Consider the following 23,707-nt stretch of genomic DNA (forward strand, 5'->3'; position numbering starts at 1 on the left):
GTACACTGGCTTGTAAACCCCCCCTATGTCTGGGTCAGATGTTTAATTAAACATTTACTTAAATGATTGTATGTAGATTATGTAGCTTATCTACTTATGTTAATTATGTAGCCCAATTAGCTAAGTAATAATAATTGTTAATGTAAGAAGTTATCGTTTCCTGGCTAGGAGCTTTAACCGTTTCGGGAAGCCTTGGACTCATCAATCACAGCTCTGAATGTATATCTTTTGACAAGAAGGTGTTTGTGTATGACGTGGGCTAAAGCAGTGTGTGACGTGGGCCAAATCAGGCTAAAGCAGTAGCACGGGGTCACGGTGTCCTCTGCTTACAAACTTAAGAGCATTAGCTTGTCTTAAATGGTCCAGTCTCAACTAGAGCTTTGCCCAGACATTAGTCAGTTGGACAGTGCAGACACTACTTATTTTTAAATCCTGTGTTACTTTTACTTTTGGTGAAAGTACACCAGCATTGAAGAAAAACCCAAGCTAGTTGTCTAGTCTAGCTAGTCCCTTACTTTGCATATAAACTTCACAAATGTGAAAACACGGTTACGGTTCATTTGTCCAGAGTTTTATTTGGAGAACACTTTTAGGAGGGTTGAAACTGCCACTGTGGACAGTACAAATACAGAAATATTTACAGCATTTTAAAAAGAACATTCAATGAAAAATAGACCTTATATAGTGAAGCTGTACATGCGCTACAGGAGTCACACTCCACCCTTTAGCTAATGCAGACTGATCCACGTTCTGCCAGGGGGTGGAGCCACAAGTTGGCCACCACAGACTAAAGCGTGGCCACCCATGACAGCCGTTAATGAAGACCCAGAGGGCTCGACACACACTCAAATAGTTTTTTTGCAGAACTGTTTCTCTATAGGGACACATTTTAATTGTAATTAGCTTATATGCTTTACCAACAACTGGGGGAAAAAGCTTTATCCACTGTTACAGATTTATTTAATCACTTGAGGGTTACATAAAAAGCTTATATAATAGGAGTAAATCAAGAAAGATCTTGGCTACTGGTGGCTCTACAGTAATTTAAAACACAGAGAAAAATACTTTATTATGTGCCAGCCCAATGTTAACCCATTAAATGGCCCAAGTTGGGAACCACTATAAAAAATAGTCTGAATAGCATTCAGTTAGAATTAGCATCATCAACTGGGATGCAGTTTAACCGCTTCACAGTATATTTAAGGTGCCATGATGAAGAAGAACAAAAGCAGCATTAGTAATAGAAGGAACATGTAGATTTGCGCTATAATCTCAAGGTTTTGCTGACCAAGCATTCTCTTAATGATTCTCATACTGTATAACAGAGCTTGCATATCATAAGAGTGGTGTGTTTGTTGCAGGAATGGTTTGCATGTGTTATCCCGACGGCAGGAATCTGTTTTTAGTCAGTCTAGTTTTGTGTTTAGGATTTCGCTGTGATCACCGGTCCAGCCAGCATATAGAGGGGTAGCGCTCGCTCAGCGTCTTGCGCAGATGAGCACTCTGCATCTTATCCCTGGATTCCACCACACACTCCACCTGTCAACACACACACATACAGTTAGTCTTCTTATGTCATTCTCCGTCTCACACACACTCTAGAATTAGTGCAGTGAGAGGTTTGCTTGTTGCATTATGCAACACCTTTCACCTCCTGACACTTGCTCTGAATAAGCAGTACAAATTGTCAGTGGAGACTGTGGGGGTAAGAATGCAGAGCCAGGAGATTACATGATAAGTCTGCTCCATCCCTGAGCTTTAGAAATGAAGGAGAATAAAACAAATCCATTATTTAAAAAAGCTACGATGACCCAAGTTTTATCAGTCGAGTTATGTCAGTTTCTCCCCGGCAGCTTTTCTTCATTTTTTTTTCAAGTTAAAAAAAATAAAGGCATACTATATGTAACGTTTGTAAGTCTTAAAGTCATCAAACTGACTCAGTAGTTTCAGTTGCATAGCAACACTGTGTTTGCAACTTGCTAAAACAACAGCCAAAATTGGCTAATGGTTGTACCAGACCGAGTAAAGCTGTAGGTGGGTACTGAACTGAGCAATGCTACTTTTTTCTATCTTTTAAAAATGTATTTGTATTTTTGGTCTTTTAATTCCCGCCAACTCCCTGACAACTCCAAGCCAAGAGTTCCACGGCAATAAAGGAAAAGTGGATGAGCGGATTGGCGAGGAGGAGGAAAGAGAATGAAGTGAAGAGGACAGATTAGTCGCCTACCTTTGCCTTGAAGAGCTCTGACTTATCGCTGTGTCTACGATGGCATACGTCCAACAACCTGGGAGGAAAAAGACAAAAGAGGCAAAGGAATGAATAAACTAAAGGTGGCACAGGGCAACGTTAAAAACAAAACCGATTAAGTCCGAACAGGTTCCTACAGTACCTGACGTCCTCTCTGGTCAGAACATCCAGCAGCTTAGCCATGTCTCCTGGCCACTCTCCCAGCTGCACTGAGAACTTGCTGATCCGGTTGTCCAACACCAAAGCTCGGTCCATGCACTGCCTCACCACTTCCAGCTCCATGTTAGCGCTGCTCACCACCACAGCCACCCTGCAGCAGACACAGAGGAAGGCTTAGTTTATCTGCAGTCAAAAGGATTAGCACTGCTGACATTGTTATGTTGCCAGAATGTGAGCTTTTCAGGCGTTAAGGAAAACATTGAGCCCTCAGAGTTAGGACTATATTTAAAATATATATATTTCTTTTTTTAAAGTGGGAATTTGCACTGTTTGAAAACTAGAGGGTCGATGAGTAAAGAGAAATTACATGGTTCGGGTAGGAAACCGTGAAATTAATACACTTGACCCACTTTTTGCCTTTTAGTTCTGGTAGTTGGCCGGCCAAAATGGCAGCCAATCCCATGGCTCCCTCTGTGTCCACAGTGGAGCGTTCAAACTCCTGAAACCGCAGCATTGCCACCAGAGAGTCTTCCTCACTGTAAGAAAAGGAAAGAAAAATGCACTCCTTCGATATCCGATTACCAAAATTAGACTTCGACATGGGCCCCAACATCCATAAAGATATAACTGACAAGATGATGGGCCTGTTATTTGAGGTGATTCACATCTGAATCTTCAGAGCCAGTCTATAACCAGACAAAATGAAATGTGATTGTGTTCACACCAGATGCACTTCTTGTGATTGTTTGTTGAAATTCTGAACCCTAGGCCATCTCCTGTCTCACCAATGTGTCGACGATGGCTCTGGTCCACCATGTCTCAAACGCTGCTTGGTGTTTTTCTCTCTCCTAACACACTTGAACAGCAGTCTCTTTTATGCCTTTTTCCATTGATGTGTGATTGTGCCTAACAGAGAACCACAGGGTTTCCAGCAGAAAGGTTAACAGCCTTTTTGGTGTGAAGCCTGAAGGACTGAGCCAGCACCAAGCCAAAACTGGCTCTGCACCAGCACCACTTCAGTGTAAAAGAGGTATTTGTGTTCTGGGAGTAATAATACATCTGTACAGTGAAGTCAGATATTTAAAAAAAAAGACAAAAGTTTAATTCTATAAATGTAATGTGGACGTGCAGTACCTGACAGTGATGACTTTGTCCACCAGTTTCTTTGCCAGCTGAAAGGTGTTAACACCAAGGGAATGCTCCATGAGATCTGAGAAGAGACAGATGATCATCACAAGCTCCTTTATTGCAGGGGGAAAAAGTACAAAGGAGTTTCTAACAATAAATAATGTGCACATAATCTTTTTTTTACTATCTTCCCCTTCATGAGGGGAAGGTGTGGTACGTGACTTCAGCAGAACAAGTCGGAAATGAGTTTACCTCCATAAAGTTTCTTATTGGGGTTGCTGTGCATGTCTTTGATTGGACCGTTCGTTTTCAGTGATTGTAGCAGCAAAGGGAAATCTTCTGGTTCAACTCCCTGTTGAAGAAAGGTGGGTCAGCTATTGTTCTCATGTGTTGATGATGATGATTTCTAACCTGCATTTCACTGTGGAGTAAAACTGTTGAGGTCGCTTTTGCAGAGTGTCCTGGATTGACGTAGGCAAGACCAAGCTAGCATTTTTGGAACTGAGTTTTTGGATGGTGGACAAAAAACAGTGTTGGCTGTTTTGAACCCGGGAACCTCTTCCTGTGAGCCAACAGTGCAAACAGAGTCACTGAAGCACAGTCGCAGTTTGAGTTAAATGTTAGCATTAGCATGTTCAAATGATACTGACATGCTAACATTGAGCATGGTAGTGTTTACCGTGTTTGCTATCCATATTTAACATACAGGCAACCTGACAGGCTAATCAGGACTGAATGTTAATGCTAATTGTGTAGACATGTATTCATAGGTAGTTACACAAAGGACCGGCATCACTAAGTCTTTAGTGATCTTACGGCAGTTCGTCCAGTAAGAACTATGGACTACATAACAGAAATAGACTAGCACTTATTTTGCAGTGCCTTATATTTAGCATGCGCACCACTTTTCCTACTGTGAATATATGAATATATTATAAAATGGTATACACAGTATTAATTATAAATGTGAAACTGTTGTATGAATATTAAAACAGGACCATCTCTGGACTGACTGGGAGCCCTAATCAGCCTCAGTGTTGCATAATATATAGGTTTTCACTACTGGGTCAAATGTGGTAATATATTTGCTTGAAAGCTTCGCTACACAAGCTGTACCAGGATATTTCTTTATAGCTGAAAATAGAGCAAGAGGGCTGTTCTGTGCCTTCAGTGCAAACAGCACGACAGCTCTCAGAGCTGTGGGCAGACAGTGAAACAAGGGAAACCACTTCAAATACAGTCGCCTTGTTTCGTAACCCGTGCAGAATGAAAAAGGCACTTGTGTCAATACGAGGGAGCAAGAAGCAATTGTGCAATAAAAAGGATGTAGATCTACTATAGGATCTACTATCGGTAACCAGTGATATGAGATGGGACTTCAAGCAATGAGCATACAGTGAAGATGTAAAGATTCAAAGAGCTTCTCAATGTCTGCTTACTATGACAAGAATGCGAGAGTCGAGGTGTTTGATGGCTGCAGCGGTGCCAGCCAGTAGACCATACTGTCCTGCAGCAGGAATGACCACTGCCTCCAGTTTGGGCACCTGTTCATAGATCTCCATGCCCACAGTGCCCAGTCCTGCCAGGTACGCTGCATTTTCATCTCTGCTCAGCAGCAAAGAGAGGAAGAGCAGCCTTATGTTAAGATACTAAAACATTACTTAGTACTGCAAAGACACAGACAGAAACTCTCATTCCAGCTCCTAATATGAATGTTAGACTGACTCTTCCAGGTAGAGGTATCCATTCTCCCTGGCCAGATGGCAGGCGTGGTTCTGAGAATCGCGGCCGGTGCTGCCGTAGGAGATAACCATGGCGCCGTAATCTCTGTAGATCCTGAGGCGGGGCGAGGAGCAACTTGACGGCATGATGACAAACACCGGGATCTTCAGATCCACCGCGTGGTGCGCCACGGCCATGGAGAAGTTACAGTCAGTGGCCACGATCACACCCATCCTCTGCTGCTCCTGCAAGCACAGAAACACACGCCTGACATATAATCACATGCAACAAATATGCACGCACAGCACACTTCAGTGGATCCTTACAGCGTCTTTTTCAGCTCCCCTGCCCCAATCTACCTGTGTGAGGGAGGTGAGCAGGTACAGCACTCCTCTCTCCTTCACAGAGCCAGTGTAGTGCAGGTGCTCCTTCTTCAGGTAGATCTCCATCCCGTACTGTTTGGACAATCTGGAGTACTGAGCACACAAAAGAAGCAGCATATTTCAAGAGCTCCTGCAGCAGCAGTAACCCGTTAAAGATAGATTTGCTAAGCTGGCTTTATATAACCACTCAGGTGCTCACATGCATGCTGAAATAGTTTTCACTTCATATAATTACTCCTGGCGTATGAAATCCATGGTCTTTGCCCCGAGTCATGTTCAACTTTTATGTTATTTTTGCATGCTCATCCAGCTCCAGGAGTCTCTGCCTGCTCTTTGCTTTTTGCCAACAGCCGTTAATCCAATCTGCTTCACACTTGGTGGGTATAATGCAATATAAAGTATGAAGCAGATATGAGGGCTCCTCCTAATTTGGCTAAAAGCTGCAGTGCATTATTAGCGATGATGTCCCCATGAGGGCTTCACCTTTGGGTGATCTTTAGTTATTATCACCTGTCCCGCTAACAGTTGCATCACCAGTAGTTATGTCGAAGCAAGCCTCAATTAAAAGAGTTTTTCTTTGGGCGTTTTGTGGTTATTAGCAGCGACACACAACCACGCACAGTGAAAATGCAGAGATGTGCAGAGACATTATAAAAGAGAGACATGGCACTCCTGACTTGAAACTAGTGGGAGGGTCTTGAATCAGCGAAGATGATGTTAGAAATATAACGTCCAAGGACCCAAACCCACTCTGCAGACTAACTGAAACTAAACGCACCTAACTTAAAAATGTAAATGAAAATGAATGAAAAACAGAAACGTAATAACTCTGCTTCTGGGGGGGATTATTTGGGGAAAGCAAAAGCACATATCTGAGTTTTTTGTTTGTTTGTTTTTTCCTGGTGACTACTGAGATGGAGAGAGGTGACGAGGCCTTCTTCTAGAGAGACTCTGCCTTCATCACTCCATCAATTTACATCAATTACATTGTTGTGAGATCACATTTAACTTAAGGCAAGTTCTAAAATGAATCCCTGATAACCCAAATGTTAGAATTTCCCATTTTTAAGCAAAAACAAACTTGTTTACAACCTGGTACAAAAAAACTCTGCACAACTTAATTCTAACATAAAATCATCAATTTCAAATGTATCAAAGTAACGCAGACCATGAAGGCTTTGTTCAGTTTTTCCATGAGCAAAAATCTGCATCCCATTTAGACTAGTTCTGATATTAGTTCACCCTCTTGTGGTCTGTCTACAGCAAACTTTCTTAGGTGTGAAACTGAAGGAAGTGATTTCAGCTCCCAAACAAAGGTCAAAGGTCACCTTTATTGCACGTTCTCCTGCACTTATTCTGTGTTAGTGTACCGTGCAAGGCGTCTTCTGGATCCCTGACTGGATCCTGAAGGCTGCTGCGCTGATGTCCTCAAAGCGGAGGTACTGGGCAGGAGGTCTCGGGATCATCCTGAACTCGCTGACTCGTCTGGTTTTGGGGGGATCCATGAGGACAACCTCAGGAGCCATCGCTACTTTGGTTTCGTGGACTTTCACATCACCGTTGAGAAGTTCTTCCACACCAAAGTCCTTCAGACGCTCCGGTTCAATAAGGGTGGGTCTGCGGCCCACAGTGCCGTTACTGACGGGACCATATTTGTAAGAGCTGCCGGGCTGACTGGGGCCCAGATACAACTCCTCTCTGAAAACCACAAGCAGGCATTGGGGTGTCACTTAAAAACCATATCAAATCATATTCAGAGAACTAAAGTGTGCTTTTGCACAGCTGTCCTTCTCTTTTAAAACCATAAGACTACAGCTCCTGATCCTACACTCGTCTTTTTCACAGTGTAAATTCTTAATTTTCTGCACACATACTATTGCAAGCTAACACAGTAAAATAACACACAGAGGCTTTAGCAAAGTACCACACAGTCATGAGCTGGAGCGCAGCGAGATTTGATTTGCATCTTCCAAACCCCGAAGATAAAAAGTGAGCAGATGTGAGAACGCTGATGTGAATATAATAGCTTTTCCAATTAAGCAGGTTGTTGGCGTCCACTAGCTCTCAGATCATAAAGGTTATTTCTCCCAAGTACGTAAATGCACCACCAGAGGGAACTTTTAAAACCAATTACTGTTTTCAGCTGCATGTTTTTCCACAGTGAGTAGCTTTGCAATCAGCTTGTAGCTGGTTTCCAGTATTAAACCAGTTGTTTCTGAAGGATCGGGACTTTTTTTAAAAATTACAACAGCAGGGTATGCTTCGGAAATAGTAACATAGTACATATAGTACTATATACAGTACAATAGTACATCTGTCAAGCATCAGATCTGATTTATTACTTGATTCACGACAAATTAACACAATTTTAAGATATAAAGAAAAACTAAAACCGGACCAACAGCTTAAGAAAACAAATTTAACAAAAGTGTATTGGCACAAATTCTAATTTCTATCCTCTGGATGTCAGCCAGAATGTAGGGCGGAGCTGCGAGGCCTTTGGCAGACAGTATCAGCTGATATTCTCCACATTTTAAAAGTATACATCATCACTAGAGGTACAAGTTTTATTAACAATAGACATGAAGCAATAACTCTTAGTATAATTCACCTGAAATATATAAAATCAAAGGTTTATTTACTCAAATAATTAATCATTAAGGAGAAAGTCCTTGGTATAAACTGAATATGTATCAACAAAGTGCATAAGGAGTAATGCATAAATGTTTTTTGAGTGTAACTCGATGTAAGAACTTTGAAAAAGTGACAATTTCCCACTTTGCTTCGTCGATACGACCACTCTCACCGGCGGTCCGCTCACATTCTTCAGGCTAAGATGAATTGATTCACCTTTCACGTCGACCCTGCTTCCACTCTCGGTGACGGATTACTATTACAAGTCACCTTATGATTCATTGGGTCATTCGGCTCCTCTTTTAGGAGACACACAAGCGATTAAAAAGGCAATTTAGTGGTAATAGCAGGACAGAATGATTTATAAACGGCCGTTGGAGCTAATCAAATTGCGCGATTCATTTAAATAGCTTATTAAAGTTAGGCTGGGTATGGGCAGATTTACTCAAATGACACAACACAAAACTGGATCAGACTCCCGCGGGATGTTTCTGTCAAACAGTCAGCGCAGAGGCCTTTTACACAGCATAGACATAGTAATAGGATTATACTCATTGGGGATTAACTCAGTCACTCAGTAAAGCAGATCACATATAGTTACCAGCTACGTTTGAAACTTTGAAACAGGTTGGAGTCATTCCAATCATCGTCAGTGAGGTAAAATAAGACAACTGACTGACGAGGGTGCTTTTGCGAGCGCGCAGTTCTACAATAACATCAACAAGCCACCAGGTGGAGTAGCTTTCCCAAACAATGGTCTAAATACCCTTCAGTGGTGCCAGCTCTCTATACAGAGAACATCTCGCTCTATTTATATCGCAATGATCTTGCCGTAGACAATACGGCAACCTTTCACCTCGCCTCCTGGGTCCATTACTGCTCTCTCCCCACTTGTCCTTCACTCTTTTAGCCCCATTATTCAAGCACACAGTGTGCGCTCTTAACACGGCTATGAATAAGAAAAGTCCAAGGCTGCACCTGTGATTAGGGTGCTTTGCTTCAAAGGCAGAGTTCAAAAACAGCATCAAAGGAGGGCAAAGAGCAACATGGCAGCCTCAGAAAGCCTCATCAAAAGGGAAGATGAAGCGCTGAAACAGTAAAAAACAAAAAGTTGCTTATTTTATTATAAAACAGCACAAAAAATCCCCAGAAAAAGTAAGGACAAAGCTAAAAGTGAAGGAGATATTTAAGCCCACCAGGCTTTCATCAGTGCACTATCTCAGCTTCTTTATGTCCTTTTAAAGACAAAATGCCCTGTCTGGCTGCTGAGCTGCTTCCTTTTCTGATTGAAGAATAAAAAAAGTTCATCATATGGGAAAGGAAATGTCTCCTGGCACTACATGACTATATGTATTCCTGATGTTGCATCACTGAGTGTGCAGTTCTGCATCCTTTCGGGCAACGCTTCGACAGCTTTCTTACATTCGTCGGCTGCTTTGTTTTTGGCTCTTTGGTTATAACACGAAAAGCTCCAAAAGTTTTTAATGTGCTCAAAGAGGCAGAGGAAGATCAGTTTGCTTGTTAAATCTTGACGGTTGTAATCTTCCGTATAAGTCAAACACTGAGGGAGTACTTGTAAAATCTGTTTGACCCTGAATGTGATGTAATTTATCAGCGGCACAAAGAAATGCCAGTTTTCCACCAAAGCTTAAAATCAAAGCTTCCTTCCTTTCTCTAAATCTGTCACAATATCCTGAAATGAAAGAGGATGTTATGGTCAAGAATCAAGCAGAGAGGGTAGCCTATCACGGGTTGGGATGCTGACAGGACGAGCAAGGAGAAGATGGAGAGATAGAAGGAGAAGGCCAGAGTATGTGGATCTTTGATTTGGGGGTTTGCAACAGCCAAGCATGAACATTTGGTGCGTTTTGTTGAGTTTCACTTATAATTAAAGCTGAAGAAGAGACTGGACACAGCAGATGAGGAATGGAGGTCATTTAAGGAGGAGCTACCTCAAAATTCTGAGGGTAGATCTGAATCTAGAGGGTTGAGCTGGTTGGGGGAGAGGTCTGGGGCTCCGAAGAAGGCTACAGGTAATTTCCCACCTCTGCCAGAAGGGGTCATTCTCCTCGCTGTCTTTAAGGGCCGGCCGTGGTGAGTACAAACGCTCAAGTCGCTCGCTCAAATGGCTCGAGTAGAATAATTGAGCGGCAAAGTTCATCCTGGTTAGAGGACCTTCTTCCTAGAGTCCAACAAGTGTCTGTATCTGAATCCCTCTCCTGTCCCTGCTGCTGTCTTGTGTCCGAGGGATAAGAGGACACTGACTGGTGCTGCTCCCACGGCGTAATGTCCCACGCCCCAGCTCCTTCCTTTTCCTGTCCAGGGGCTATTTAAGAAGGGATTACCCATGGACATGTGCGCGGTGGCCATGTAGTGCTTCTCCGGTGGCACGGCCCCTCCCAGAGCTCTATTCCTGTGCTCGCACTGAGATTACTTCCCCTTTTTGTGACGCAGTGCTAATCAGACTGTCTAAGGAGATAGATACAGACTTAGGGTTTAACTAGGAAGCAGCGATCTAGAGGCTCAGCAACACAGAGGAGACAACAATAGATGGAGGATCAGAAATGCATGATTTTTTAGCCACCAAAATCAATTAAAAAAGAGACACTTGCAGCAGTTTCATCATTATGTGGCATTTCTAGTATCACGAAGTGATGCAGTTGTTGCAGCCTCTATGAGATACAGGGAGGGAAACTGTAGGAGATTTCCCATTCAGCTGTCAGATGTAAGTGCTTACATCTGTAAGAAAGTGAAAAAGGATGTTGCAACAGGAGAGACTATGTTCTGGCACCACAAATGAACAGCTGGACATGGTAGAACTGTAGAAAGACAGGCTGCCAGACATGAGACGCTAAAGGGAAAGCTTAGGTTTAGACTCTGTTCAGCTCTGATCAGGCATCAAAATCTAAAACCTGAAGAGCAGCAGTGTGTCCAGCAGTCACCGGAGTCTCACTGGCAACTGATAAGCTTATTTTCAATTAGTTTCTTAATGAGTTGTTGCCTTTTTAGACAGCTGTGTGTGGAAAAAAGCTCCAATAACAGTTAGGAAAGTGGAATTGGGACTCTGTGCAATCAGTTTTGCAACTTTCCAAACTTCACTGCAAATGGTCAATTTTGGTTAATGTTTTTCATGGTCCAATGACATCTTGTAAAACCATATTTCAAGGAAAGTGAAACCTATACAACATAACTGGTCTCATATTACCTTCAGCTTATACACACTAAATCTGCCAATCTGCTTCGTCTGAAGTGTCTGCCAGCTGGTAGTTTGGGGAAACCGTCTTCTCCAAGACATCCAGAGGTGGACTGGCAGAACTAACAGTCATTTACACCCACTTCAATCCATAAATTCTAAGTTGCGACAGAACAGCTAGAGTTTGAACTCTCAGCTCCTTTTTATCGCTGTTGACATACACATGAAATACCACTCGAACAGGTACGAGATAAGATCACAACTATTTGTAGGCTATTTGTGCTTGAGTATGTCAAATATTGCACTATATCTCTGCAGAGTACTTTCATCACAATCTGAACTGAGCCATAAGGAAAGTCAAAGTGACCAATGTCTAAAAAAAATAAACTAAAATAAAACTAACAAAGGGAACAATGTTATACATCCCATTTCTGACAAGGGCTTTATAAACACCTCGAATACAAAATTAGCCAAACGACCAGAAGCTAATTTAGGCCATAGTGTACTGCATGCTTAGTGTTTGGTTGTTCTAAAATACTTTATAAGGAGTAAGCTCTGCAATTTTTCAGTAAGCACATTTTGTGTAGCAATAAACCACCACAACACATATGCTAGTTTTTGCTAGCGAAAGTTATAATCCTACACTGGGAAACGATGCCCCCTGCAGTGCACACGTGCTAACGTTAGCAGATAATGGTTCTGGTTTAAAAAAAAATAAAATAAAAATGAGCTAGGGACAACCAAGATGTCAAATTAGAGGCTTCAAAAGGTTTTCCAAAAATGTTTCGTGGCAGTGGCTCCATCCGTTTGTTTTGATATAATTCATCAGTAAACAAATGAAAGGTGAAAAAAAAATACAACAACAATCATGTAAGATGATACAATGCTAGGTTAAGCTAATATCCATTAGGACGTTGGACGATGGTGCTGTAGTGGTTAGCAGTGTTTTGTCATAGTAAGACGTTTTGGGGTTTGAATACAACTGTTTGCACATTCTCCCTGCATCTGTGTGAGTTTTCTTTGCACACCCTTCCTTCCTCCCACAGTCCAAAGACATGTAAGTTGGGTTTAAAGGGGATTCTGAAATTGGTTTTGATTGTGAATGGCTAACACGATGGACTACAGTAGATATCCTGCCTATCCTATGACAGCTCCATCCCAACCATGATCCTTAAATGAATACGCAGAAGAAAATAGATGGACGACAACAACTGTTTACTCTGATTTAGTTTGATCACTGTCGATGAGACATCAAAGTAAGTGATCTCTCCTCAGGTGCTAGCATATCAAAACACTGACGTAGCAATGTGGCAACGCAACCCCAGTCACGTTTCTCCTAAATGACTGCAGTAAGGACTGAACACAGAGCATGCGTTAGGGTCTGTGAACTTTAACTTATTAACTCAGGTGTATTGTGGAGTGAAAGAAGTTAAATGACACACAAAAAAAGTTAGGGTACTTTTTTAGCAAACAGGGCGCCATGTGTTCTGTAAAGGTTTTGGTGCAACACTTACAGGTCCTCTCGTTTTATTTTTTTATACTGTAAGGAGTCCATTTCTGAAAAAGCTTGAGGATCCTGATCTAGTGTGCAAAGTAATTAAAGTACAAACCTGAATAGTGAGAACATGCGAAAAGGTTTCCTTTTTTAAACACAGCAAACACGAAGCGGGATTGCGACAATCCAGGGAACCCAGAGGCCAATTATTGACTTGTCTCTAAACCAGACTTCACACACACCACCACACATCTCACTCAGATTAGACTTAGCTTCTTACAAAAGTGGCAAAAACATGGTGTAGGCCAGAGAGCTGAGGTCACATATTGGCAGCGAGGAGCAATAATGAGATCCGTGTCGAGGTGGAGACGATGAAATGACCACCGCCGAGGGTCCTCTTAATGTCTCCACGACTGTGGTGACATCTGGTCATCATAACTACTGGCAGGCGTTGCAGTAGAAAACAAAGAGACGTATGGACAGGAGGACAGAAATAGGCAGTGGGAAGGTGACCTCGCTTCCAGCAGTCTGTCACACGGTGGCTCAGCGTGATGCCGGCTGTGATCCTCTGGTTGTGAGCTTCTGCAGATGCTCTGTTCTTTACGTTGCGTCTGGTGCCTGAAAACACGCATTAGCTAAATGGTCACAGGGTGAACTCTGACACATATGTACATTTATTAGCCTGTTGATTGTAAAAAGGGGGGGTTGGGAAGGGGAACTCCAAATTCCAGTTCTAATTGCAGTTCTTTAAAATTCTAATGGTACACATATATATATGCGTGACTATAATGTGTGTTTGTGTGTGGATTTCATTCATATTAAGGCTTACTGCTACATTTACAGCTGTTGTGTTTTCTAAATAAATGAAATAGCAATTGGGGAAATTGTCTTTATGTTTTATCAAATGTGTCCAAGCTTTTGAATATGCAGCATATAAAAGTTTGCGTTTGATTTCTGGCGTATTAAATTTATTCCAACAGGATGAAATTATTGTTCTTTCCTTGTGTTGTTGCCCCTTTCAGTTTTCTTATCCCGTTTTCCTGTTGATGCTTCTGTAAAGGCTGACCATGTGTGAGACACATAGCTATATTTCCCGTGTCCTCGGCCTGTATCTCTGGTTTGGATCGGCTAACAGACATAAATGTCCGCCGACTCTCTTTCTCTCCGCTGATCCCTTTGCTCACTTTCCGCCAATGTTGTTTTCTGCTTCTTAACCTGTAGATCTGCTTAAGCGGCCAAAGAAATGAGCACAGAGCAGGAAGGCTGTAGACACTTCGGCTTAATAAGGTTAGATAATGTGTAACAGTCTTTGCTGTTTGTGTGTGGCAATGTGTGTGAGTCATCGACACAGAGAGAGAGAGCAGGAGAAGTCAGTTTACTGGGAATAACAGGAACCAATCAATGCGATTACAAAGGGCATTGTCTGCTGCTGAATTGATTTTGATTTCTTCGTCTTCCTGCTGAACAGAAATAACCTCCTGGTGGATTTTCTCAGATAGCCTCAGACCCTCTCTTGATTTAATCAAAAATCTGTTTAAATAATAAAACTGAAATTAAAAGAAAATTGTCTACATCAGTCTTACCTTGTGTCTGGATAGAGATAAGATTGGATGCACTGCAGGGTAGCGATGTAAATCAGTGTAATACAGTACTGCTATGAGTTATAAATAAAACCTTGAAATCTTGTTCTTCGGGACATACACTCACTGGCCACTTTGTAGGTACACCTTGATGATACCGTGTTGGACGTCCTGTTGTCTTCAGAACTACCTTAACACTTTTTTTTCATTCTTCTATTGTCCAGTTTTGGTCCATGTGAACTGAAGGTAGCACCTGGTCTTCTGCTGCTGTAGTTCATCTCCTTCAAGTTGTGCATTCACAGATGTTCGATTCAATTTAATTTTATTTATACATTAAATCACAACAACAGTCACCTCAAGGCGCTTTATACTGGAAGGTAGACCCTACAATAATACATACAGAGAACAACCCAACAATCATATGACCCCCTATGAGCAAGCACTTTGGCGACAGTGGGAAGGAAAAACTCCCTTTTAACAGGAAGAAACCTCCAGCAGAACCAGGCTTGGGGAGGGGCGGGGCCATCTGCTGCGACCGGTTGGGGTGAGAAAAGGAAGACAGGATAAAAGACAAAGTTCTTCTGCCTACTTTGGTTGTAACAAGTAGTTATTTGAGTTACTGTTGCTTTCCTATTTGCTATTCTGTGATGCCAACGAGGCATTTTCACCCAGAAAACTTTTAACTCACCGGATATTTTTCTCCTTTTTGGACCATTGTTCTTAAATCCTAGAGACGGTTGTGGGGAAATCACAGAAGATCAGAAGATATCAAAACACTTAGTCCTGTGTGTCTGCCACATTCAAAATCACTTTAATCACTTTCCTTCCATATTCTGATGCTCAGTTTGAATTTCAGTATGTTGTCTTGATCATCTCTAACGGCCTAAATGCACCGAGTTGCTGCCACGTGATTGGCTGTTAGCCCACCTGACGCTAATGGTCGATTATGTGTCCTTTTTTGCTGAATAACAGCCTGCAGTGTCTTAGCAGTTGTCTCCTGAGCAATCCCAGCCCATGCTGCCGTTGCGTTGGAAGACAAAATCAAATAAAATCTTCATATATCCTTCTTTCTTCATGATTCCTTCAAACTTTGATGAGATTCCCAGTTCCAGAAACATTGAATAATCCCCACAGCCTAATACTCCCGCCACAGTGTTTCATTGTGGGGACAGTGTTCTTCTGATTGTTCTTTCTCCAAACATAAACAGTTTCATCTCATCTGACGAAAGGGCATGCTTCCAGTATGAATACCCTTTCTCCAGGTTGTCCTTAGCACACTTTAGTCTGGCTTGAAGGCGTTTCTCTCGGTCTGTGTCTTCTTTGAGACTCCAATTCTTGACTTGACTAAGTCGTTCACGAGTGTATTAGCAGTTGTCATTAGACACGTCTCTTGCTAGTTTTCTTTCCAGTCTTTGAAATCTTTTGCTCCCTCTGCCAGGCTTCTTCTCTTTGAATTTCTTGATGATATTTCTCACTCCACGTCTTGATGCTTGGAAATGCTGTGATAACTTTGTGTGTCTATCTCCTGCTTTGTGGGCATCACCAATTCTTTTATTAAGCCTAAACTGTTTTTTATTTTGGTGCTTTCTTATCTCACAGCTCAAACCTTTCCTGAAGTTTTGGGTGTTTTTCTGAAATGATTCTGATATTTGTGCAAAAAGAAATCATTTATGCTTTCTAAAGAAAACTCGAATGCTTAGAAATACTGTGTTGAAAGTCCCTTGTTCTCTTAAAACAGCAGTTGGGAAAATTTGGTGGGGGGTGGGTCTAATAATTTTGTCCTCATCTGTACCTAATAAAGTGGCTAGTTTGCTATCTTCCATATAAACAAAAACAACAAGCCACCACAGGTACTTTTTAGGATGAATGCCAGTAACTGAAAACTAAATACAACCTTGTTTAAAGGCTTGCCAGTGTGCAGCTGAAAAAGAGGAGTCCCCTCCCCAGACATCTCTCCCGCCCCTTCCCAGAATCTGAACTTTTTGTCCCGCTTCTAAAGTTTTCATTAGGAAAGTGAGCTCAACCAAGTCAGGGAGGGAAGGATTAGAAAGCAAAGGACCGAACACGGGGCAGAGAGGGAGAAGGGAAGAGCTTTATGGAAGCAGAAATCTTTGGGTTTTTATCCTAATTTTGAGTTAAAAGAGATTTCGGGGCTCTCACTTCTTTGTTTCTTTTCTCTCACACTCCTCACTCTTTGCCACCAGCTGCCCGCCAGGTTTCTGTCTTCATCATGAGCTGCCCCTCCGGCTCCTCGATTGGACTCCTCCTCCTCCTGATTGGCTATGCCGCAGCAGGTAAGTGCGGTGTGTATCGTGGTGGAGGTGGGGGTCACAGGTCAAACAGGAAGAGTCAGAGAACACAGAACAGAGATCAGCGTTTTGATTTGCTAAAACTGATTTATGGATCAGCTTAGTGGAGATACATCCGATCATCTCCATCCTACTACATGTTTGTAGCACAGTGCAATAGACTTTAGAGGTTTACAGATGTGTGTGCGTCTGTGTGTGTGTGTTTGTGTGTGCGTGCTCACATGAGCGCCAAACTGACATCATGCATGTTTGAGTGTGTTCGGGATTTTGCCAGCACATCTGTTACTAATTTAACTGCAGCTCTGGCTACACTTGAGCGAATACGTTGCGAGTATTTCTCAAACGATCACTTCATGTATCGTGTTCATCTGCCGCTTCAAACCAGCATTTCTGAGCTCTGCGTGTTCCAGTGTCACCGAAATCTAATGGAAATTCAGAAATATGTGGGACAATCCCTCAGAGCCAAATCTGTGTGTGACAGCCTCAGAGTGTGAATTACACTGACTTCATACTACAAGAATGGCCAACTGCAGGAAGCAAACAGAGTGAACACACACAAACACACAGACCACAGTTGATGTCATCTAAAAACTTCGTTTTTATTTCACACACTAAGTATGAAAAGATAATGGGGTCATACAATAGTTATAGACTCGTGTGTTGGGTTATCTTAAAAAGAAAAGATGTAAATGCTACAAAAAGAAAAAGTAGTGAAAACAGTTGAACTGTCACAGAGCAAGAGGCAAAAGCAGTGGACGTGACAGTTGACTTGTACGCACAGAAACCAGATGGCTTTTCTGATGAACTTAACACGCTGAAAATAGTTCAAGTTCGTTTGTTTTTACATGAAAGAATGGAAGCGTCAGTGAAAAGTGAAGTCAAGTGAAATCAGCTGATTATATTCAAGCAAAGCAGGGGTAGCGCTGTCTTTAGTTATTTCACAGTCAGCTGAAAGTAGCATTCAGCTGACTGATGTGTCAACTAAACTGGAGTCACTGCATGCCACCGAAACAGCCATCCATCCATCATCCATCCATCATCCATCCTTCTATCCATCATCCATGCATCAGCCATCCATCCATCAAGCCAACCATCCATCCATCCATCCATCCATCCATCCATCCATAGCTTGATTTAAACCTCTACAGGAAATCTCTGTCCTAATTTATGCAGTAACTGGAATCTTGTATCCCCAACCTTCCACACCATTCAAGTCGTTGTGGTATGCATCGACCTGGCGTGTAGTTACACTTCTCAGGAGGTTCATGTCAGGTTACATAGAAGGCTGTTAAAATGGGGTTCTGGTTATGGTGTTTGTTACAAAGTAGATCTGACACAGAAGTATAATTCACGTGTAAGCAGGGATGACCTCCCGCTTCCCAGCCACCTCCTCCAGCTCTTCTGGTGGGATACCAAGACCAAGCCAGCCGAGAGATGTATTCTCTCCTGCTTCTGCTTCTAGGAGGCTTCCAGGAGGCTGTTTTACTCTGAACCCTTTCCAAGTGTCCAAGCTTCTCACTCTATATCTATTTGAGAGTACCACCACCCCAGGGGAAGTAATTTCATTCCTTCTGTCATTGCCAGAAGCTCGTGACCATGGGTAGAAGTAGAAATATGGGTCCACTGGTAAATCACCAACTGTGCTTTTATACTCAGCTCTCTCTTTACTACAACTGACCAGTACTGCAGAAGGTTTTAAACTGAAAGGAGAAGGTAAAGTTACCCAACCAAAGTGTCAGTTTGGTTGTCAGCAGTGTGGAGTAAGGAGGAAAGGTCTGAAATGTCAGCTGACTTGTAGCTTAAACTTTAAAAGTAATGCGGCTGTCAGTTAAACAGTGAGCTCTGACCTGTATTGACTTTTCAATTTTACACTCAGCTGAACTCCTGCTCTCCTATAGAGAGCCACGCAAAGCATCACATACAAACACGCTCAACACACACACCAGGTAGTTGACCTTTGTCCTCAGCTGCAGCTGTGTTAGATCGTCATATCTGTGTTTGCTTTTCCTGTGGTGTGTTTTCTTGATGTGTGTTTACGTGTGCATGTGCATTTCTTAACCTCTTGGAAGAGCTCTGAAAGAGGAAAAACAGTCTTCAGCGAGATGGCCTGAAAGCACATGCCAACATAAACAGGAACAAATGCCTTCTTGCCGTTTGTTAACACAAGCTGGCGATTTCGCATCCGCCCCTTTTTATCGCATCTGCAAAAAAAGGCAGACTCAGTGGGCGCCACATACATCACAAACTTTAGCATGTAGCTCCCCGTTGCAAGTTTTACTCTAAAAGAGCAGGCTGCGCTGTGTACACGCTGACACTTAGATGGAAGCGCAGCTGTGGTTTGGAGGGATTTCAGCCCCCCTCACTCCCAACCAGATCCCCCTTTCTTCCCCCTGTTGTTTTTGATTTTGAAACCAGCAGCACATTCACTACAACAAAAGATTGTGGTTGTTGTGAGATGCAACAGCGAGAACCGCCACTTTGATAAATTCACATCTGGCTCTTTAGTGTAGATCCAGTGTAGGAAAACTTCATGTCTTTTGCAGACTTTTCATAATTCATCTGTTACTGTCAAATCAAAGCAGCGAGCTTTGCCAAGTCCTCATACACAAGAGTGAGTGCAACAAAACCCCCACTGCGGAGCACACACCGAGGCAGACATCTGCTTAGTCCGCTTGCTGGGAAGCCTGATGAATTTAATGTACCTTCCATCATCCATCGCTCTTTCTTGGCTCGATTCCTGCATGTACTGAACTTGGCACTCGCTGGACACCATAATGGTGCTTGTAAAAATGTTTCCATGGGAGGCTGTGGTAAAATCAGGGCAGCTTGATGTTCAGGTACAGCTGAACAAGGGAGTACAACTCTTTGTGTGTTGGCCACAAAAGAAAAAATGACTAATTGACCCCTAACTACAATACTTAGTTAGGGGTCAGGGTCAGCCAAACACTTCATAAAGATCACTAATTCTCAATAACATGCTGTCAAGCCTTAGCCGTCTACATTCACACCAAGTGTTTCGTTGTTTCTAAATGAGAGTGACTTCACAGCTGCAAGCATTCAGCCAGTGGATGAGACAGTCACTTTACTTTATAAAGAATAAATACTATCAAGGGGAGCTTGGCCTGTCGCCGATAAGAAGACGTTAAAAAAAGAAGCAGAGAGCTGCAAGTGAACGGAAGCGTCCCCCAAATACCCGGGCTTCAAAGAGAAACAGATAATTGGAAACTTAAGTGTGAGAAGGGAAATGCCTGGGACAATGCATGTGGCCCTCTCTGGCCTGCTGAAGCGAATTAACACCAAGCATCACGGCTGTCTCCTCAGCATACTAACTGTGGCCTTCAAGTAGGCCTGATCAATCGGCTGCTGTTTAACTAAAGAGTCACATAATTCAAGAAAATATAAACTGTTAAAAGGAGCATTGCATTTGGAAACGAGCAGATAAGCAACATAAGCTAAAAGCACATTTCCTCTGGTTAGTTTTCAGCTCTACATTAAAGATGTACATCAGATGGCAAAGACTTGTTTCTTTATAAGGACGTGTAACAATAATATAAACTTTGATATTTATTTGTTTTCTTTGCAAGATAAAGTCAATCTGCACAGAAACCTTTTCAGTTTTAAAGACAAACTAAACCCAACGTGTAATTCTTGAGTTTGTTTACATGGAGTACTGTTATGTTTGCATGGCCAAACGCTGCATGCATTTAACATATAGATTTAAAAGACACATTCAAGGGGCTTAGGGACACAGCACCCATCAATAACTTAAAATCGCATTTATAGTACACATGGTATCTTACTGGATTCACATGTTTGCAGGCAATCTGAAGGTTTTATCTGCAGGCTGATTATTTAACCTTCAGAATAATTCATTTATATTTGAAATATATTAATATTCTCTATAATATGAATGTTAACGGCACAGAGACAACACAAAAAATTAAAAACGAAAGGTTTCACATAGTTTTAGGAGTACTTGGCGTAGGGTTTAAGTCCTGTTTGTCTTCAGCTTGGCTAGAAAGAATTATCGTTTGTTACGCTGTATGTCTATGATATATAAGGACTTCAGTTCTAATTGGTCACCATGTTTTTAGTGTTTAGTCAAACAAAACTCTGTTGACTTTCGTGACTGTAGATGCATATACATTCATATGGTACGATCATTGTAGTAAGAAAACTTCAAACTACAGTCAGTTGTTTAGCTTAGCTTGATAGAAATAGTGGAAAACATAAGAAATAATTAAACTGGCTTTGTCTGAAGGGAACAAAATCAGCCACAAGCTCCTCTAAAACCTCTCAGACAGAGCAGGAAATACATTTTCATCCTCAAACACTCAGTGAGACAAATGTAGAGATGATGATAGATGCAAGATAGCTAGCACAGACGCCAGTTTGGGAGTGTTTTTTGTCCTTAGACTAATTCACCTCACCATGAACTCTTCTTCTTCTCATATTTCCCTCCAGTCTTGTTGTCTTTTAACTCCTCTTCTCTCTCGGTTTTTGAAACAGTTTGACAAAGCCCCGAGCTGCCACTCAAGCTAACAAATCCAGAGCCTTTTTGGTGGCATGGATGGAAAAAATATTAGTGGGTAGCCACAAAATTTTGCTTCACCACGAGTCAGTAATACATGAGAATGTGATAATGAAGTCCTGACCACAAGTTAATAAGGCACTGTGGCAACATCTTAGTAATGCATGGCCACAAGATACGAACTCTGTTGTTTACCCACCCGTCAAGTACGGCTATTATCTCATAAAGCAGGAACGAACTGGATTTAATTGGATTTTGTTTTATTTCTGAATGATTATCAAGACCCATCAAGATTTTCATCAGACTGTTAACGTTTCCCATGATGTGGTAAACTCCACACGGTTTGCCAACAAAGGGTTTTAGGTTGCCAAATATTGTGTATAAAAAACACTTTGGACTCATAGATATGAGCAATGTTGACAGGAAGTGCCTTTATTTCTTATTTAGTGGTTACAATGATGTTAGAAACAAGAGGCAAGAGTTTGTACATTATTCTTCGTAAAGCTACAGTATGTTGGCAAGAATATTCAGTTTGAACCACACCCATGTGGTTATTATTTGAGGCTTGCTCTATTTTTTAAATGTATTCATGCTTTGGGGGGATAACAGCTCTATTAAGCCCAGAGTTGTAGGTAAATGGCAGATTTCACATCTTATGGCCATGCACTGCTAAGACACTGCCATGTTTAAATGATGTGCTTCCCGTGCATAATTAAACTGTGACCAGCAGCTGCATGTCCCGTAAAAACATGCCTGCTTTTGCATTATCTTTGCATGCAGTCGCATTGTTCTAATTTACCTACAATCCTGCGTGAACACAGTGAGCCTAGGATTACACAACTCTGAGCTGATATAAAACAGATGAGTGATCCGTCTTTTAGTTCAGCTCTCCTAATCAGCCGGCTGATTAGGAGAGCTGAACAAAGGCACTGATGTTAACTTCTATACCTCAGCAATAATGTGACCTCTCTCTTTAACATCCCATACTGGAGCAGTTCCCGTAGTGTGTGACTAAAGTTTTGTTAAGCTCACAGGAATAAATTCATCTCCTTATTCTCGTCTCTCATACGGTGTAAAAAACAGCATATTATTAAGTACCTTTCATGATTCATTATTACATCTTGTTTGCTTATACTGTGCATCTGTAACACTGAGTATACGTCTAATGTGTTTTCAGGTCCTGAGCCCCACCTTCTGCCTCGAGCGGTGCGTTCAAGCGCCTGTCAGGAGCACACGAATCTTCACCACCGACTGGATGTAGTGGAGAAGGTGTAGTTTCTAATCTAACCTCACATTTAGGCCTCAGTGGTTTGAAACCATCAGGGTTTGGAAGTCCCTCCCTCCTTGGTTTTGACAGAATGAATGCCCAATATTCCTCAACATTTCCTTTTTCATAACTTTATTAATACACTAGTGATCTACTCCAGATCTCTACATCATCTCATCCAGCAAACCCCAGTCCTACTCAGACCTTACCTTGCGTTACCAGCTGTTTTGGGAAACTGTTTTATTCATTCAGATTCATTATTCATCAGTGATGATTCTATTATTCATACTACAACTTATTAATGTATTATTTACTTGTCAACCACGCATGTCTCACGCTTCCTGCAGCAAGTGGAGGACACAGTTGAAAAGTTGGAGGTTGAGCTGGCTGCTCTTCTGGATGCCATTGAGGCCCCAAAGTGGCGCCACCTGATGGACAATGTGGGAAAGACGGCTGTGGACATCCTTGAAGATCCAGTGGAGAGAAGCCAGTCCTGAGCCAAGCGGACATCCATATAGGGTGGACTTTGAATTTTCTTGTTAAAGAGAAACTGTCTATGCATTTATTCTATATTTTTCCATATGAAGTTTGTATCATACAAAAAAAAGAAGAAAAAAAAAAAAGAGGAATTGTTTTGAACAAAGCCAAGCCTCTGCATTATGTATACTTACAAATCCTGTGACAGCCTTGTCTCTATTCTAGTCAGTCCTAGATTCCTCTTCACTGTACGCTGCTATTTAGAGATCAGTTCACCAGGGACGCCTCTGTTCAGCCAGTACATGCCCCTGCTCTTCACTGCCCCCTACTGTCTGCAAACAAACTTTGCCATTAAAGCTGCATTTGGGTAAAAATGACACACACGCCAAATTACTGGAAGGAGATTTATTTTCATTATCAAAGCGATTGAAGCAGCATGTTTTCTGAACACACGGAGCAGTTTCCGTTTCAGCAACAAGGCCTTTTACTGATTCCCTGTAAAAATCCTGCAGCACAAGAACATTATGCAAAGTAGGATCATAAGGGAGGAAACGAGTGGCATGGATCACATTTTTCTTCTT

General features: G+C 42.0%; 2 protein-coding genes across 2 annotated transcripts; one reads left to right on the forward strand and one right to left on the reverse strand.

The window, feature by feature from the left end:
- Positions 1-440: 440 nt before the first annotated feature.
- LOC120741683 (L-threonine ammonia-lyase) lies at positions 441-10,625 on the reverse strand. The gene is made up of 11 exons (XM_040044691.1): positions 10,320-10,625; positions 7,011-7,338; positions 5,617-5,733; positions 5,261-5,502; positions 4,975-5,140; positions 3,788-3,887; positions 3,542-3,617; positions 2,818-2,943; positions 2,391-2,558; positions 2,228-2,285; positions 441-1,539 (listed from the first exon to the last, which is right to left on the reverse strand). The coding sequence occupies exons 1-11, from the start codon at positions 10,433-10,435 to the stop codon at positions 1,441-1,443; spliced, it is 1,596 nt and encodes a 531-aa protein (XP_039900625.1). The 5' UTR covers positions 10,436-10,625; the 3' UTR covers positions 441-1,440.
- Positions 10,626-16,526: 5,901 nt separating this feature from the next.
- LOC120741702 (placenta-specific protein 9-like) lies at positions 16,527-23,509 on the forward strand. The gene is made up of 3 exons (XM_040044725.1): positions 16,527-16,836; positions 22,560-22,651; positions 22,997-23,509. Exons 1-3 carry the CDS (start codon positions 16,773-16,775, stop codon positions 23,144-23,146), a joined length of 306 nt encoding a protein of 101 aa, XP_039900659.1. The 5' UTR covers positions 16,527-16,772; the 3' UTR covers positions 23,147-23,509.
- The last annotated feature ends 198 nt before the right edge of the window (positions 23,510-23,707 follow it).

This window comes from Simochromis diagramma, unplaced genomic scaffold (genome assembly GCF_900408965.1).
Source record: "Simochromis diagramma unplaced genomic scaffold, fSimDia1.1 OVJJ01000486.1, whole genome shotgun sequence".
Classification (NCBI taxonomy): domain Eukaryota; kingdom Metazoa; phylum Chordata; class Actinopteri; order Cichliformes; family Cichlidae; genus Simochromis; species Simochromis diagramma.